The sequence below is a fragment of the Phasianus colchicus genome, chromosome 7, assembly GCF_987193195.1.
Source record: "Phasianus colchicus chromosome 7, bPhaCol1.hap1.1, whole genome shotgun sequence".
NCBI lineage: Eukaryota > Metazoa > Chordata > Aves > Galliformes > Phasianidae > Phasianus > Phasianus colchicus.
This window is the reverse complement of record NC_143442.1, coordinates 13,586,058-13,604,437: the sequence shown is the minus strand read 5'-3', so window position 1 is coordinate 13,604,437 and position 18,380 is coordinate 13,586,058. Positions and strand designations below refer to the sequence as shown.

General features: G+C 39.5%; 2 protein-coding genes across 7 annotated transcripts in view; both read left to right on the top strand.

Annotated features, from left to right (window-relative positions):
• Window positions 1-19: 19 nt before the first annotated feature.
• Window positions 20-13,265, top strand: PECR (peroxisomal trans-2-enoyl-CoA reductase). The gene is made up of 8 exons (XM_031590582.2): window positions 20-159; window positions 2,046-2,179; window positions 6,339-6,504; window positions 7,170-7,251; window positions 8,703-8,799; window positions 11,110-11,220; window positions 11,695-11,806; window positions 11,924-13,265. The coding sequence occupies exons 1-8, from the start codon at window positions 45-47 to the stop codon at window positions 12,010-12,012; spliced, it is 906 nt and encodes a 301-aa protein (XP_031446442.1). The 5' UTR covers window positions 20-44; the 3' UTR covers window positions 12,013-13,265.
• Window positions 13,266-13,541: 276 nt separating this feature from the next.
• The window catches only part of MAP3K2 (mitogen-activated protein kinase kinase kinase 2), a 48,199-nt gene continuing 43,360 nt past the window's right edge, over window positions 13,542-18,380 (top strand). For 2 of the 6 annotated variants that reach the window (XM_090143735.1, XM_090143732.1), the window contains exons 1-2: window positions 13,542-14,016; window positions 15,546-15,702. The gene's annotated coding sequence lies outside the window, so the exon portion shown is untranslated. Of the gene's footprint in view, window positions 14,017-15,545; window positions 15,703-17,794; window positions 18,228-18,380 lie in introns of those variants that run through there. The other 4 variants (XM_090143734.1, XM_090143737.1, XM_090143733.1 and 1 more) reach the window with 4 other exon arrangements.

Sequence of the window (18,380 nt, the reverse complement as noted above, 5' to 3'; positions counted from 1 at the left end):
ACGTGGCGGGGCGGTGGCGGCCCGCTGCGTGCGAGGGGGGGAAGATGGCGGCGCGGCGCGGGCTGCTGGCGGCGGGGCTTTTCAGCGGGCGGGTGGCCATCGTCACCGGCGGCGGCACCGGCATCGGCAAGGCCATCGCCGCCGACTTGCTGGCGTTAGGTGGGCGGGTGTGAAGCGAAGACGGGGGGCGCAAGGATGCGGGCCTTGAGGGACGTGGGGACTCGGGTCGGCGGGTGTTAGGGCGTTCGGCGGTCGTAGCGCTCGGCGAGCGGGTCTGTGCTGAGTTACGGGCTGTAGGTCACCCCTGCTGGGAACCATTTCCACGCGTGCCTTGCGCTTCAGGCTGTGTTGTTGAGTTGTTGTTTGGTTTTTTTGGAAGAAGGTCTGGTTGGACAGCAAATACCTGTGAGCAGTGGCTGGTCGCGATGCACGTTGTTTTTATAACCCGCCTCTTTCAGAGCCTTTTGCAGAGATTTAAGCCCTTTGTCTGGAAGTGCATCTGTCCCTGCCCACATTGGCAATTACAGGAAATGGTCTGGTCATTCTTTGTTGAAGATAAATATAGACTTTACTGAAGGAGTAACAGTGTGTGCAGTAGATACAGTCATCCTTATGAGTTAGAGCCTGCCCTCTCCTACATCAGCATGTCAAGCAAAAGTATTCTTCTGCTGGGCATGATTCTGTAGTGGTTTTAAATAAATAAACATTCAAGTGCTATAATAAATTAGTATTTAGTGTTAACTGCTGATGACATGTGCCTCTCTATGAACTCAGGTTGTTGTGTAGGTGAACGAGTCCCTCACCTAAAAAAAACCCATGAGACCTCAGTCTAACACCTTCACATGTGCTACTTCAAGATGGCTGGTGATCAAAGGTGAAGGCCCTTTTCTTAGACATCCATAGTTGAGCACATCCTTCTGGAAGAAGTTTTGCTTTTTTTTTTTTAAAACATAAGTTTTATGTATAGTTTCAGGAGAGAGCCTGAGCCAAATGAACAGCTTGCTGCTCTTTACTCCCACAAGTTATTTTGAGATGATTCTGGTGTTTGTTTAATCACATGAGAGGCTAAATTCCACTGCAAAATAGCAACAAAAGGAAAAAAAACACCTGGCAAAACATTAACTTCATTTTTGGCTGGTTTAGTGTTTTGAATTCATTTATGTTTAAGCAGAAGAACACCAGAGCTGGTGTGAGGAATGGATGGCTTCTATTGGGATATAAAGACTATATCAAGAGGAAGGTGGGAATGAGGCCTCCCACCTTGCCAAAATGGATTTGTACTAAGGATTAATTTGGTCGGATCTGTTTTAGTCTGTAGTGACAATCACCAGACTTGAACCTATCCTTAGTCTACTGATGACAATAAATTAGTCCATTTGTTATGTGAATGCTGACTGGTAATTTTGTACCCAAGTTACATGCATGCAAAGCAGAAGGTCTGAGTACCTGACTAGGCATTTTTTCTCCTCTCCTTCCTGATCTGGGATTATGCAGCAAGTGCAAGTGCCCTGGGGAAGCCTCTGTTCCTGCTGCCTATAGTCCGCAGATAAAAATTAATCTTACAACTTCATCGTGCTCTGCCTTAGACTCTGTAGGGTTATAAAGCAGAGCATTATGTTTACTCACTCCTGGTCAAAATTGTGGATAGAGTTGCAATAAGATTTTTGTAAGTTTCAGGAGCAAGTTTTTATAATCAAGACCAGCTGAAACATCTTTAAATCTCATAAGGCTTGAAAAATAGCTGCAAAGTCATGTCTGAAAGCTACTCTGACCACAACTCACAGGCTATCTCCCCTTCTGCACAAAGGAGAGTGAATATAGCCATTTTTACCTTGGTTGTTCTTTGCATGGCACACTGGGATCTTGTTGCTAAGAAGCATCTCGCATTAGTCATTCCTTTCTCTCTGACAAGAATTCCTTCATTGTATCTTCTAGTCAGTGACTAATAAATGCATATCCTACAGAATATCTCTTCATGCTATTAGCCTAGGATAACTGCAGTTTTGACTGTAAACTGAAAAATTTTTCATTCCGTCTCTCCATAGGTTGCAGTGTTGTTATTGCTGCTCGTAAATTTGACCGATTAAAAGCCACTGCAGAAGAACTGAATAATACATTTTCTTCAGCGAGTCCTGCCAAAGTGACTCCTATACAGTGCAATATCCGTAAAGAGGAGGAGGTAACAAGTAATAATCTAATTCTGGGGCTTAATACATCAGGAGTATATTGTGTCTATAAATCTTCAGACCCCCAAAGTTACTCACTGGGCCTCAGAAGTACCTTAGATCAGGTACTTCTGTGCAGTTAAACACTTGATCTGATCTAAATAAAACCATGCATTCTAAGAGAAGGTAATTTAGCAACTACACAAGAAAGCATTTTTACTCTCAGATTTTTTCTGACTACACATAGTTATTTCTACTGTTTTTATGAAAAGCATGCTTTGGAACTGTTATGTTCTTAGAGCTGACCCAGAGCCTACTTCATGGGGTTCTGTGTCATTTCTTGAGAGGGAAGTTACTTGTGAAGATGGAGACATTCAGAGTTGTTCCTTCAAACAAAAGTCAGAGGGTAGGATCTCAATTCTTGTGGCTTGATACAAGTAAACCTGAAATGTACCCTGCATTTTCAGTTTTGCCCATATTAAAGGGAAAATATACCACTTTCCTATCCATGTTTCACATTCTGGTTGCAATTTGAGGCGTGCAGAACTTTTGCTCTCAGTCCTTAATAAGAGCTCTCCTAGTGTCACAGCACATTTTTATTTTCCTTTCTTATATTACAAAAACCAGAAGATCAAGAGCAGAAGTACTTCATCCAGGTTCTTCAGAAATCTGCATTCATCTTTCAAATTTTATCTGTGTAAACATTAAGGAATCCAACATTATGCCAGGCTTAACTTAAAACTGCTATAAAACATTCCACTGATCAATTGCTACTAGGTTTTTAACCTTTCAAAGCCTCTGTTAAAATCTACCAGAACATATTAATGACCTTTAGAAGCTACGTGGATTCTGGAAGTATCCTAACATACAACCATGAAGAGTAAAAACTCTTCCCTCATGGAACAGCTCAAGCCATAAAATATTTACAATGATATTCTTAGACTTTTTTCTTGAGGGAGAAGAACCCTCAGGCTGTGCAGTATGTCACTTCACCTACAAGTGAATTTTAAGTTAGTATTTACCAGCATCAGCAGTATGATATAATAGGTTGTGACAGATGTCAGAGGGTAACTTGCATGATTAAAGCAACAGGAAAGAAAAGAGGTTCTTTCCTGAAAGTCTTCTTGCAGAAAATAGTCTGGCATACTTAACAGCCTTCTGCAGGTGAGTCTTATTTTTTGCATTAACTTGAAAATGAGTTAATAGTAGTGCTATATAAAATAGAAGAGGGCTTAGATGGTAAAGAAAGATATCTGTACCAAACAAATACTGTTCCTTGTTTAAATTTAAAAATAAGGATTTGTCAGAGCAACTGTAGTAGCTTTAAAAGACTTCAAAGCCATTTTTGAATGTACTCTTAAAGCCATTTCTTATACAGTGCTTTGTGAAGTGTTCAAGTATTACCTGTGCTACAGGTAATTATGCTTATACTTAGAGAAACTTGTCTTCTGTCCTGTTATCCTACAACTTCAACACAGAACTGTTATCTTCCATTTATATTTAAGTTCTAATCATTTGTAGTTACACCAGAACTTTCCTAGAGCTTTTACATGCTATATTGGAGAACCTTTTATTGGTTATCTTCCACTAAAGGAAATTCTTTTAAACTGCTGTTACATCATATGCCTCAGAGAGGATTCATATGGGTAAGGTAATTAGAAATCAGTCTTGAGTTTTTCATTTGAGTCAATCTCATAACATAACTCACTGCAGTTCTTCTCCATCAGCTCTTACTTCTTTCTTTTGAAGTCCTTCTTAGCTAAAAAAGTTCCTATGAAAATTCAGTATACTTTTCATGGAAGTTCTGAATAAGGAATGTAGTTTCTGTTCTGTTACATTTTAACATAAGAATACAAGTATTTAGCCATTTAACATATTTAACCATTCCAAATGACCATATCCAAGAGCAGGTGCTACTGATTAGAGAATGTGGAGCAATGGAAGGCAACAATGCCTTCTACAAGAATAGGAATATGCTTATGAAGATAATTGTTAAAATTTAGTTTAAAAAGGTAGGTAGAAGAAGGTGACTTAACCTTTTCAAGAACCAACAACATCTCAAGCAGAACGCAATGTCTGAATAAAGATGTTGCTTCCTTGGCTACTAACCCTTAAATAAGGGTTAGGAGGAGGTGGACTCTGGGTCCATTCCTCCTGGCTGCTCAGGTGTATTGCTTGCACCTAAATGCTCTGAGTTAGATGCACCTTCTCACCTAGTGCTCAATCATTGGCTTAGATCATGACCTGACAATGCCCATACAGAGACACTTTATGATTTTTTCTTTATTTCTTACAATTCTGGCTTTCTTCTTGTCTGTTAGCTGTAATACTAATACTATGAAAGATGGCAGAATTCTGGCCACTGGTACTTAGTTTCTAAAATTGCTATTCAGCTAGAAATAACATAGGGAACACATTTTCAGCTTTTAAATTTATAAACAGGATGGTACTTCTTTACACTTTGCTTACTATTTGTAAATTAGATAAGTTTAAGTTGACAGCTGGTAACTGTACAATCAGTAGGCATACAGAAGTTAGGCTGAATAAGATTACCACAATAGAAAGATAATCCAAATAAATAGAAATGCTCACCAGTGTTATAAGCTCACAGTAAACTTCAAGAAGCAACCTCCAGAAAGAGAATCCTCCTCTTAGTAGTCAGCACTTAAATGGGATCTAGGAGAGGTGGAGCCAGGCTTCACCCCTTCCGGTAGCACAGCTGAATTGCCTTCACCTGTGCTCCCCCAGCTGACTCATTGCTTACCTCAGGGGTCAATCAGAGATTCAGGCCATGATCAACAGTTCCCATACACTAACCTTTATTTCTAAAGTTGTCAGAACTTAGAACTGAGGGATATAGCAGACTTTCTAACATCTAGTGCTTGCTATTGCGTATTTTATCATGTTTGCTAGGAGTAGCAATGATGACTATTTGTTTGTAACTTGGACATAACTGTCTTGCAGAAAACAGAGGCAAAGTACTTTTGGGCTTTTACTTCTATTCAAGGAATATTATACATCAACTGTTGAAAGTTATTTCATTTGTAAACTAAATGTAGTGCCTGAAACAATGATGAATAAAAAATACAGCATTGGGCAAGAGGCAAGACAGCAATGTAACTCCAGTATTTTCACAAATATGGAAGTAGCTTCCTGTTGAGGTGGAGCCAGGATCTAGACCTCATCTAAGGGTTAGTAGTAGAGGCAAGGATGCCTTATTGGAGGTTCTTGTATATCTGAGGTCTTCTGAAGATAAGTAGCTTCTTTATTTTTGTGTCTGCAGCTGGTGTTTTTGAGCATTTTCTCATTTGTTGTAGCCTAGGGCTTTGCTGTTATTGTTGTACTTTCCAGCATTTACATCTGTCTACAAGACTTGTACAATTACATGGGTTCTGTATGCTTCTTACAGCTTTAAAACTTGCTCTCTGCTTTCAGTTTATTTTAACTAAGGTACACCATCTCAAAAATGTACTAAAGCATATGTTTAAGTAGGGAGGACAGCCTCTCAAGTATTTCTGATGAGTCATTATATCTTTCTTAGCTTTTACACCAGATACTGAGAAATCAGTGAAGGAAAAGGATCTTATACATGTCTCAACAAAAGGAAAAAATCAGCAGTTCAAGCTTGCTTAGTTGTCAGAACTGTTCCACCACAAAATACAAACCCAGGAAGATTCCTGATTAGCAACATCATTTAGTTAGTTTATCCTTTTTGGGGGGATTTTGTTGGAACTCATGTAAATCTATTAAAAGAAGATACTGCAGTTGCTATTAGGAACACAGGCATATGGGTTAAATGAAAGGAAATCTGTAGCTGCCTTCCAGCACTGGATGTGAATAATCCTTTACTCATAGAATATATCACTACGTCTTAAATAGCAGACTTTTTTATTTGCTTTTACAAGTCCTCAACAGTGCGAAGAGCCTCTTCTTTAAGTGCTGGTATTTTATGTAGCACCTACATTATACCAGAAAGTTTTCCTAAGTAAATATAGGTACAATACAATCTTTCTTGTCTGTTTAAACCTGTCATACCAGGCTTCTACTCTCTTTGAAGGCTAGTACTGCCTACTTATGTATAGGAATGGATATGAGAGAAAATGTCTGAGAATGAGATTGGTTATATAGCTTAATCAGCATTTTGCTATGCTTAAAAAAAATAATTTCTTTTAGGTAGAAGCTTTGGTGAAAACTACACTGAATCTGCATGGGAAGATTGACTTCCTGGTGAATAATGGAGGAGGCCAGTTTGCAAGTCCTTCTGAAGCCATCCGTGCTAAAGGCTGGAATGCTGTGATAGACACAAATCTGACAGGGACTTTCTATTGCTGCAAAGCAGGTGAGGACTGAACATTATGCATAATGGGATTTTTTTTTTTTTTTTTAAAGCAACAACTGAAGGCAAGAAAACGTAGTTTCTATCTGCTTTTTTCTTGTACTTATTTGGTGGTGGATATTTGTTTTCACAAACGTCACGTGGATCTTTACATTAAGCTGTACATCATATTTGTTCATATAAACAAATACATGGTTAGATATCTACGTGCTTAGGGGAGGAATAATCTGTAGTTCGAAGGCAAGGTTTGGAGGCATCTGTTGGTTTGGATACTCACAAGTCTGTGGGAAAAACACTTAACTTTGATGGCCAGTATTTTTTGAGTAATACAGGAGAAGTCTTTGCTCCCATCGTGGGTATAAATTTAAAGTATGCGATTCTCAGATAGTATTAGGAAAGTGGAAATGCAAGTAATTTACATGGAAGACACAAGGTCTTGATTTCCACAAGAAGAGTTCTTGACAATCACTGAGCCTTATCTAGGCTGCACCTGCTATGTGACTGATCCAGTGATGAGGCTGTGGTACGAAGAGCAGGTTGTTTATCTAAATATGCACAGGAAGTCTGTAGCATAATTGCAGTTGGACTCCAGATTTAGTGTCCAGTTGGCAAGTTTGTTTGTGTGCACTTCTTCAAGTATTTATAGGTTATCTTCCTCCTTCACACAGTGTACAATGCCTGGATGCAGGAACATGGAGGAGTCATTGTCAACATTACTGCTGCCGTGAGAAATGGGTTTCCTGGAATGTCGTAATACATATATATTTTTTTTATATTTTCTTGTATTCTCCCCATAGAGCTATTCCTTACTCCTGAATACTGTAATTTGGAAAGGTGTACAATGCACAGCAGCTGAGTAATAGAAATATGGTAGTTAATATCAAGAGAGAGCAATACTTGGCTGTGTGTGTGGGAGTCTTTTTATTAATTCAGTAGAGACTGTAAGAGTAAAGGACATCTCTGCTACTTTCTGCTACTTTGTAAGAAACTGTGAATCAAAACTTGTAAGTAAAGCTTTCCCAGTGAAAGCTAGTGGAACTGGTTACCTTGAAATTAAACCTTTACTTGTTCTGTAACAAGAACTGTTCTTGGCAAGAACTTGGCATCTGTTGGTTTTTTTCTTTTGCTGTCAGTGTATAGATTTTGATGGCATAAGCAATTACAGGAGATGGATGGGGAATAGGAGGAATGCACCTAGCATTTTACCACGTTTCCTCTTTGTAGCTCTCTTTATTGGAGAAGGTCTCTGAAGCAGGAAATCAGTTGTTTCCTCTGTTACTTTCTTGACTGGAAGAATGGTACAAAAAATGTCACGTTTATAGTTTTTCTGTACTGACAAAAGATGATCACAACTATCTGCATGAAAATATAGCATCTTCATAGGCAGGCGTCTGAATTTACTCATATTATTTTTTTACCTTCAAAATGGATGTAAGCCTTCTGATTGAACCTTTTCCAACAAAAGAGTTTTAACTTGTGTAACACAAAAATTTTTCAGAAAAAGTTTATTTAAATGAAAATTTGAAGTAGTGAGAATGCTATGCATCGGCATTTTCCAGAGGGGGAGAATTCTGAATTTTGAGATTCTTCTTTGAAACTACATTTTCTAATTTAACTCTGAGTTTTTATATATATATAAATTTTTAAAATTTTATTTTTATTTTCTTGAATAAATTTCAACAGTGTTATATTAACTTCCTTAGGCCTCATTCAGGGTTAAATCTTTCAAAATCTCAATTTCTCACTGGCTTTTTAGCAGTATAAAATAAATGTGAAGATCCACATGGTGGTGCTGAAGCTGCAGTCATTTGAGCTTCTATGCTCTGGGTACATCTGTTTGAATTGTCATTATGAATAGAATATGGGAGAGTTGAACAAAGAGAGAATAATAATAAAAAAAAATCTAAATAATTTGGAAAAGTGCACCAGATAACTTGTATATAGGTATGGATGGCTAGGTAAGACTACTTTCAAACTAAATTCTTATATAATTTACACTTGTTTAAGGAAATTACAGTGTAAGTCTGTTAAATTTGACAATAACTGCACAGTTTAAGAACTAGAAAATCATTATGCATCTTGGGTGGTTGGTCCAGACATGGAACACTACTTTGTCTACTTCCTAGTAAGGCTGCAGGGATATTAATATTGAGCACTTAGCTGAGGGAAAAGGTGCTGCTTTTGCTTTCTTGTCTCAACAGGCACTCAGGAGCTGCAAGAGCAGCAGTGGACAACCTAACCAAGACTTTAGCTTTAGAATGGGCCCACAGTGGGGTGCGAATCAACAGTGTTGCTCCTGTAAGTAATGGCAAGTGATGTGATTAAACTTGCTATCATATATGTTTATGGTTAACACTTTGAAACTGAAAGGAATTTTAAAACCTAGAGCTTCTAACTGTTTATGGATTTTTTTGTTTGTGAATTTTTTGTTTCTTCATACACTTCCCCCATCCACTTTCCTTTCCATACATGCCCTTTTTTTCCAAGGGCCTTTGGGAGTGTTTTGTACTATTTGGATAATGAGACAGATGTGGGGAAAAAGGTTTACAAAATTTTTTGTATGTGGTTCATGTGTGCTTGTGGCTTCTGCCTATGTTTGCTGTTATGTTGAACATATCTGAATGTGTCTTTTAATGTTTATATCTTCTTGTCAAGTTAGGTTAGTTTTAGTGGTGAAAAGACAGTGTTGACCTTCACTCAAAGAAATTATAAAACACATTTTTACATCTGATGTTCATTTTTTTCCTTATGAAGTACACACAGGACACCACTGTGTGGGTCAACAAAATATGCCTGCAATGTTTTTGAGGAAGTAGATGGCACGTTGCAGTTATAAGTAACTTTGTGTAAAAGCCAGTTGTATTTTTGTTGCCTGTGATGCAGCAGTTACAGAGGCTGTATACAGAAGCCCTAGCTTTGAAGTCTGAGATATGTCTAGTGTGATTAAAGTAATCTTCATTCTTAATGGCTGTTTCTTTCTTTCACATTTGCTCTCTCGAAAACTTAAGGGAGAACCTTAATCTACCTACTTCCACATTCAGAATTTCTCGTCTCACAGTTTAGTAAATCTCAGATTTATTAGGATCTTTCTAGGAAGATCTTTCTGCCAGTGTAGGAGCCACAGCAGGGTATACAGATGTCCTGCACTGAAACACCTGCTTTGCTTTCTCTTGGCACACCTCAAAATTGCTTGATGGGAGACTTAGGAAGTGGCTCTTCTAAATAGCCTCTGTGAGGCTACTATGGTGATTTCTTAAATATGAAGATCTGCTATCTTGTTTTTCCTGTTTGCTTTCTGATTTATCAAGACTATGGGAAATAAGTAATTAGGACAGCATTAGTATGTGTGCATATTTTTAATGCATGCTAATTAGCTAATGAATCATACTAATTATACTTTATAGTGTCTGTCAAAGGAGATTTTTGGCAGTCAAACACTTAAGTTGTTTGGCTTTTTTGCTAATTTTTTAACTCTGCTAATGACAAAAATCTGTTTTCTAGTTAGGATGATGCTTGATACCTTTGGAAATGTACCTTGTATTAACCATACAGAACTTGCTGCCTCTCATGGGCCTAGTAACATGCAGGGAAAGTGTATGGTGAGAGGGTCTGTGGGAACTGCTGAATCATGGCTTGAACCTCTGATTGACCACCTGAGGTGAGCAATGACTCAGCCCTGGGAGCACGGGTGAAGATAACTTCTCTGCTACTGGAAGGGGTGGAGCCTGGCTCTACCTCTCCTAGACCCATTTAAGAGCTGACTACCATGGGGGGAGTATCTCTTGGAGATTGCTCCTCTTGGAGCCTTCTCAGTGAGCCCAGGACAAGCGTAAGCTTTCCATCCATTCTTCTTTAGTGTGATAACCTGTTTAGTCTAACTTTCCTGTATGTTTCTTAATTATAACATCTGTATATATTCATTGATTATACAGAGGGAAATATGCATTCTGAAAAAATGAACTAGTTTTACAAATGAGGTGCTTCTTAGCTGCCAAAACACAGTTGCTCACATCTTAGAGGAATACTGAAATGTTCTTAATGAACAAATTAAGTTGTTGTCTTGTTTAAACTTGAGTCCAAAGTGTTCTGTTAGAACTCATCTGTGGAACTCTTTGTTTCTCTTACTATAGCCTTTATCCTCCCTACTGAATTTAAGCTGGATTTTATAACCATCAGAACAAGGACTTCTGTAACAGCTCAGTAGGGAGAGCTTGAAATCTGATTGCAAAATGCTTGTGTAATTCCTAGTGAAGCCAGTGTAGTATTCTTGCAGACTATGAACAAAAATACAAACTTGTTCTTGGAGTTCTTGTAGCTTCTGTTGCAATTTAACTTGAAATGTTTGTTATTTCAAAGCAGTTCTTGAATTTAAGAGTTGTTGGTGTGGCAGTGAAGAATTAGAACAATGTGAATTAGTGTATTTGACCAGGGATGTAACTATCAGTCCAATTACCTTCTTTTATAAGTTATACTATTTCATCCAATTCAAAAACTTGCATTCAACTCTTGTTTGGGTTGTTAGTCCCATAGAAAAACCCAGTAAGCTTAAAATGTAACAATAGTCACAGCTTAACACATGAAAGAAAACTTTTTTCTGTTTTAATATAGGGAATAGTATTTTCAGAAACTGCGGTTGCCAATTATGGAGAACAGGGTGTAATTATGTGGCTGAAGAGCATACCAAAGGTTCCTGCCAAGAGATCAGCAGTTCCTGAGGAGGTAATGTATTTCTGATCAGTTGTGATGTTCCTACTTCTATGTCTCTGTTTTAAAACCACTTTGTTATTTGGAGACCAGTAAGGACTTAATTTTGAAATAGAGGAGTATAAAGAAAGTAAAAAGCTTGTGGTAATGTGCAGTAATGTCAACTGGGAGACTTTAATTTAGCTCTTGAAGCTAAAATGTTTCATAGTTGGCCTGTGTTCCTGGGAAAGTTGGTTTTTTTGTCAGGGAGGTCTAAAAGAATGAAGATTAATGTGAAAAAGTGTATCTTAAAAGTACTTGAAAGCTCACTGTTATTCAGCTTTTACCTTGTTGGTGTTTGTAGCTGGAAGTGTGTATTTAAGATTGTTGTGGCTTTCATAGTTGAGTAGAAAACATAGCTGTGTCTTGCCTGTGTCCATTTTTACAAACATCCTGGACATAACCAATTGCCAGAAGTTTAAGAAGGATTAAAATTGTCATTTTTGTTAGATTTCTCCTGCAGTGTGTTTCCTGCTATCTCCAGCTGCTTCTTACATAACTGGGATAACCATGGTTATAGATGGTGGCCAGAGTTTATATGGCAGTAGCTTAGAAATTCCAGGTAAGAAATGGGCTAAAAATAATGCCCTTAACATGTTTGGAGTTGGGCAATAAGAGCATGCAAAAAGAAAAAGCCTTTTTTCTGTATCAGCTAAGTCCATTGTCTTGTTTTCCTCAGATCACAACAGATGGCCTTCTCCACCAGAAGGAAGAAATTCTGAAATGCTTAAAAAGCTTATTTCTGGTGAATTCAAGCCAAAGCTGTAGTAGAATGAAATTCCTGGTTTCACAGTTGCTGATAATCTCACTTTGTAACTTGGTATTACAATTACCAGTAACCTGAATTTTTTTTTTTTTTTTTTTTTTTTCCCACATAACTACATAGATTTTCATTGTCCCACATTCTCATGTTTAAAATTTGAGAAGGTGCACAGGACATCTTCTCTAACAAACACTTGCTGGCCCTTGGAAGGTGTAAAATCAATTCTTCATTTGCGCTGCCACTAAGTAAGGAAGAACCTCAGGAAAATGGTTAAAAGACACCTACTTTGAACTGAAGGGGCGGATGGAATGTTACAGAATCATTTTACACAGAATGATTTTGGGGAGCAGATTTGTTTTTGTTATTGGTACCTGCATCAGTAATCTTTGTGGTGGTTGTTAGCAGTATATTGTTTATGTTCGACCATGATCTGAATGCTCACAATGATGTGAAGGATTGATTGAGGTACTTATCTGAGACGGGAGGAAATAAAATAAAGTAGTGGTTGGTTAAATAGCAGGATACTGTTTTTACAGCTTCAAACTAATGAAGCATATCAGATGTTTCCAGTTGTTTGTAGATAAAATGATTTAAGGAGATGAGCAGCTGACACTTAAATTTGTTCATAGAATAATCAAATAATAAGGTGTATGGTACACTCATGGAGAACAATATTGATTTGATAATTTCATAGCAAAATCTGGAAGCATAGGCTGTGGTGTATATTGCAGTGCTTTTTGCAATTTGCTGTACTGATGAAAGAAAAAGTTATGAATCTTATATTTATCAGTATAAATGCTTTCTATCCATGCTGTGTTCTCTACTGATATGCTGTTTAGATAACACTTTTTTCATCAGCATTCCTGAAACAGGTGTGACTTTTATGCTCAATTGAGAGTTTCCATTTAAGAAAACCGAACAAATAGGTCTTAGAATATATTACTTGAAGAGGCTGTTTGTTGTAATTACTTTAAAGCAAATGTTTTCATGTCTGATAACTTTGATTAAACTATTAAAATAAATGACGTTACAACTGAAATTTGTGGAGTCAAGTTGCTGCTGTGGAAGTAACCTCATCAGTACTTGATTTTTGGATTGAATATGGGATTGTCCACCAGTTGTGTTCTCTCCAGAGGTGCTTGACTTTGTCTTTAATTAAAATACTGGAATGTGTTGTTCATGAAGTCTTCAGTGCTAGTTTGGGGGGAGGGGAGGAGGAGATAAAAATAAAATAAGCTTTTTTCCATACCTTATGAGTGATTTTTTTTTTTTTTTTTTTAATTTATTTTGGTGATTGTAAATGTTAGTTCAGGGTGCACAGAATTTCTGGAAGAAAATGCACCTTTTGGATGGCAACTGTAGTAGACCTCTACATTTAAGTCAAATTAGTTTGTTGAGATGTTTTTCTATGTTCTCAAGTCTTAACCCTGTTTAACTACACTTAATATATTAGAAAAACTAAATTTCACATTTGACTATGAGCTTCTATCACACATTAAATGTCGATTTAATACGAAATGGAAATGATTTGATAAAACAATTTATTACATCTAGTGAATGTTCTTTACAGGATTTGAGCACAAAGGTAGAAATATTTTTAACTTGCAAATCTCTTCTTTAACTTTGAAGTATGAATATTCGTGAAGGGGGGAAGTTTATAAATATTGATGATGAAACACATCATTTTTGTCTGTGAAATGGAACATTTGGAAGGGTAGCATTCTCTGTTGTGGGAGACATGTTCAGCTTGCTAGAAGTAAACTCCTTCACAGGTAAGGGCTGTAATAAACCTTTTGGGCTGTGCTGAGAAAAGGAACTTTTATCTGACCTTGTCTTCTTCAACCTCCAGGCAAAGCAATAGATGTCTTCAGATCTAAGCCAGTTCTTTAGAAAAGGCTTCTTCCTGTGTCTTTTTCTTCCCTGACAAGAAGCTGAAACAGCCAGTGTGTGTGGAACTGTAACGCACTGCAGGTGACTGCAATAGGAGACATACTCAGAACACTCTAGGGGTAAGTACAGCATGTGAATACAGAAAATACACCTTTGAAAGGTGAAGGGAAAACATCAGAGTGCTTTCTGCAATGTTTTTCTATATATTTTTTTTAAGTTCCCATGAGGTTTGCTGTGAACAATATCAAAACGTTACATTATATAGATATTACAAGAGTGGCTGCCTTGCTGTAATGATTTTGTAGTGCTCACAGCCTTCCCCTCACCCCCAGCTCAACACTTCTTGCATCAGTAAGGAGATGAAATAATTAGTTCTCATAATGGAGAATTACATTGGTCCTTGGCACTTCAGTGACTTCATATGCAGACTAAAATTATTTTAAGATTATTTTTTAAAGTTTCACAGCACCTTGTAGAAACTGGTATTTTTTCAGCTGGCAGCACAAGTGTTTCAGATTTCTGCTGTGCATACTGCAGATAATATCAGCTGAAGCAAAGCTCTCCCTATGCTACTGTGACAACTCTTGATCAAAGGGCATTCAGAGTTGTGTGGCTTTTTCTTTGTTTTCTTTAAAGGGGGAAAAAAAAAAAGGTGTGATAACAAAAACATCACCGACCTGTATAAGATTTGGGTGTCTGAAGTTTTGAGAAGATTGTTCTGTTTTTATTTATTTTACAAGGAAGGTGAATGTGGGAAAAAGACTGAGAAACCTCAGGAGACATCGAGGAGACTGATGGATCAAAAACTGAAATATAAACATTTACTGAACAGTGCAGATGAGCGTAGTAGAATGTTAGAATGTTACAGTCCAGTAAAAATCTCCTAAGTTGCTTTAACACTTACCTCTGGCTAAACCTTCTCCTACTCTGCCTACCTACTGTCATAATCATTTGACTGATAAATGGGTGCTTATCAACTGCTTCTTTGCTGTGTGATCCAGTGTTATGGTGAATGTGCTGTAGAGCTTTACATTTATGGAAAGTGTAGTTCCTAAAAGGGATTATTTATAAGCCTTCTGTCTTATGCTTTACAGGAATATTAATTATTCAGGATGTAGTCTGCGCAGTTTTACTCTTCAGTAATGTGTGCTCTGCCTTTAAGTAAATGAACAAATGAGGCAACAGTTGCCTCTTACAAGCTTTTGTAGCTGTTTAGCCTTCTGAACAGTTGTATAGAACATCCTATACTTTCTTTAGGAAAGCATGCACATGTCTCACGTAGCAGGAATGCATTCTGAAGTGAAAAATACTAAGTATGATGAGAGGTGTCAGTAAGAAATGCATCTATTAGGTGGGAGGAGGAAGTCCCTTGTCAGAGATTTGAGTCTAAAGCAGTCTGAATTACAACCAGGAATGTTGATTTTTTATTTATTTATTTTTTCTTCAGTATCATTGCTTTTTGTTTCATCTTAAGTCTCAAAGTGGTGGTGGATAGGAGCTCCCTTTAGGTGTCATCTCTCAATGAAATCTTTGTTGTCTTTTCTATCCTCATGTTGAATAACTTCTTTGTTTGGGTGGTAAAGAAATTAACTGCTGAGAATGCTAATCATAGCTTTACGCAGTCTGAAGAATCTGTTTCTCACTTCAGGTCTCCAAGTGTGGGCTTCTAGGTGGAAAGGTGTAATAAAGAGTTGTTTGCTCTGCCTTTTAGCATCAACCTGACAATGATAGTGCACTTGCATTGGAAGTAGCTGGGATTACAGAGATCCTCCTGTCATGAAAAGGCAAAGCTGCATAGCAACCAGGTAGGACCAACAAAGACTTGAACTAATGTGGTTTGAATCCTTGTGGGCTGGATATAAATTTAAAAACAATGTTAGCTCTTCTGCTTATGAGGAGGGACTTTTTATTGTGCAAGGCATTCTGGCATCACAGACTTTATGCTATTGATAATTCCTAGGAGAAGCTGTCTTAATTTCCCTTACCCAAAAGCATGTTCCTTTACACATTCTGATTAAATAAGCAATTGCATAGACTTGTAACTATTATTTTCTGGTTGTAGCACAAAAGATGGTAACAACATGGTAATGTAGTGCCAGTTATAGGAAGAAGTGGCAGGGAGACAGACCTGGAAGGAGGGGGAATGAAGGACAACAGTGTAGCCACTAGAAGGAGCTAGTTTATGCCTATTTGAAGTGTTTAAAAGCTATAGCTTTAGCGTTAACTAATAGAGCCACTTGTCTCAAGCAGTGTGCTAGGTGAGAACCTCTTACTGCAATGAGGTATTGATTCTGGAATCAAGATAGAGCCGTGCTGCCAGATTGCAGTCAATTACTTGAGTAGGCTATCCTAAGATGTGCTTACCCTGTAATTTCCACCTGCACTCCTCCCAGCAGCCATTGCTTATGTAGTGTTTGTACTGAATGCATAAATAACTAATATGCTTTATTGCAACTTCTGTCATCTATTTTTATCCTCTTCTTTTTCCATATCAGCAATCATACTGTTTTGATAAGCAGTGTTTTGCTCCAGTGTTGTTACACATTATCTCAGAACCATATCCCTGGGTTTGGACTGAGCTCAGTGTGAGTCAGTGTTGTAAATATTGTGTTGATTTCCTTATATATTGATATAATACATGTATGTATGCATCATTATATATAATAAGCATTATGTGTATGCATTATATATATATTATTATATTCTCAAAGTCAATATTTGGCTGTTTATCCCACTCCCAGTGCTGAAACTGCTGTTATCCCACATTACTGTGGCATGCCTGTGGGGACGAAGTAAAGCACCCCTGGATGGCTCTGGTGATGCATTTAGAGTGCTCTGTGCTATAAGAGTTTTGTGCAGAAATACAGAGGACCACATATGCAAAGGGAAGGGGCAGATTTTTCTACAACCTTTGCAAGCTTTGTGTGTAGCAAAGGAAAGCAGTCCTGAAAAACTACTTAATATTAATCCTCCTTCCATCAATGAAATCAATTTGCAAGATACTAAAACTGACAAATAGCCGTGAACGGGAACATGAAGGCAAGGGGAGCACTGGAAGTGTTTTCAAAGCTGTGTAAGCTGCTGTGGATCACTGATCTTGCTTGGTGGTGCAAGTGCATCACATGCAGTCAGCATTTCTCTTGGCTCTTTCCCTATCACTTAGCACAAAAGGTCACCTTTTAAGCTTTCTAGCTGAAGATTTTAGGTCACAACAGGCATTTCATAAACAGGCTGACGGTTTGGCCAATTGTAGAACAAAATGTTGTAACTTTGAAGGATGACTGCATCTCCTTCACATTGGTGTTCCAGTTCTTAGTACAGTGTGATTCAGAGCCTTGTGCCTTTCTTGGATATGCTTTGTCTACAGGTCTGTCTCCAGCACAGTCCTGTTTCCTTAAGCTGGTAGCACTTGTTTTTATTTATTTTGTATATGTTCTGCTGCATACGTCAGTGGCAGAGCTCAAACTACTCCTGCCTTTTTAGTTTCACAGGTGCTGCACGCTCAACTTATTTGCAGTTGCACACAACTAAATGGCTCTGGTGATGCATTGAGAGCGCTCTGTGCTATCAGGGTTTTGTGCAGAGGATCACACATGCAAAGGAAAGGGGTAAACATGATTTCTCTACAACCTTCGCAAGCTTCTTGTGAAAAGGAAAGCAGTCTTCAAAAACTACTTAGTACTAACCCCCCATACTTCCCAGGGGAGACTTCCGTAGTTGTAACCGTCCTTGGCAATGCTCTCTGTCACGCAGTGCCTCTCCGTGTGCCACAGCAGGTCTGGCACACCTGTGCGCGTCACATAAGGCAGCGCTACAGCGGACCCTTCCGGCCCGCGTTGCGCGCGCTCCCTCAGCTGCGCGTTTCCGCCTTTGCGCCGCCACCTCGTGCGCATGCGCAGAAGCGGCCGGCCGCCCTCAGGCCGTGACGCGCGCGGTGACGCCTCACGTTCTTCTTCTCCCTCCTCCCGCCGGCGGCGGTGCGGCGACGTCACGAGTTTCGGCGGAACGGGAGGAGGGGCTTTCGCTTGGCAGCGGCCGCCGTCGCCGGCGCCTCACGCTTGACGGGACGCCCGCCTCGGCCCGACCGCGGCCCCGTCGGCGCCCCGAGGGCCCCGCTCCCTCCTCGCGGCCCGGCCGCTCCGCGCCTCCCGTCCCCTTCCCCACCGTGCGGGCCCGGGGCCCTTTCCCCCCCGCCTCCCGGGGGGGGGTGGGCTCCTCTCCGGAAACCTGGCCGCTCCCTCCGCGCCGCCTGCTCCGCCGGGCCTGCGCCCGCCGCCGTGGGGCAGCGCGGGGGGGCCCTCGCTGCCGCCCGGCCTCCGCCGTCACACAGGTCGGGCCCGGGGCCGGGGGGCCGCGCTGGGCCGGGTTGGGCCGCGGGGAGGCGCGAGGGGGCGGCGGGGTCCTGGGGGGTCTGAGAGCCGCGGTGCTGCCGTAGCGGAGCCGTAGGTGTGGGTCGAAATCGCACGGTGTTTCTGTCGAGGGA

What these genes read in the sequence shown, in the direction of transcription:
- PECR (XM_031590582.2), top strand. Translation starts at nt 45, where the DNA reads ATGGCGGCGCGGCGCGGGCTGCTGGCGGCGGGGCTTTTCAGCGGGCGG. An exon ending in ATATCCGTAAAGAGGAGGAG is followed by an intron (nt 2,180 to 6,338) that starts GTAACAAGTAAT and finishes AATTTCTTTTAG; the next exon opens with GTAGAAGCTTTGGTGAAAAC. An exon ending in GATCAGCAGTTCCTGAGGAG is followed by an intron (nt 11,221 to 11,694) that starts GTAATGTATTTC and finishes CATTTTTGTTAG; the next exon opens with ATTTCTCCTGCAGTGTGTTT.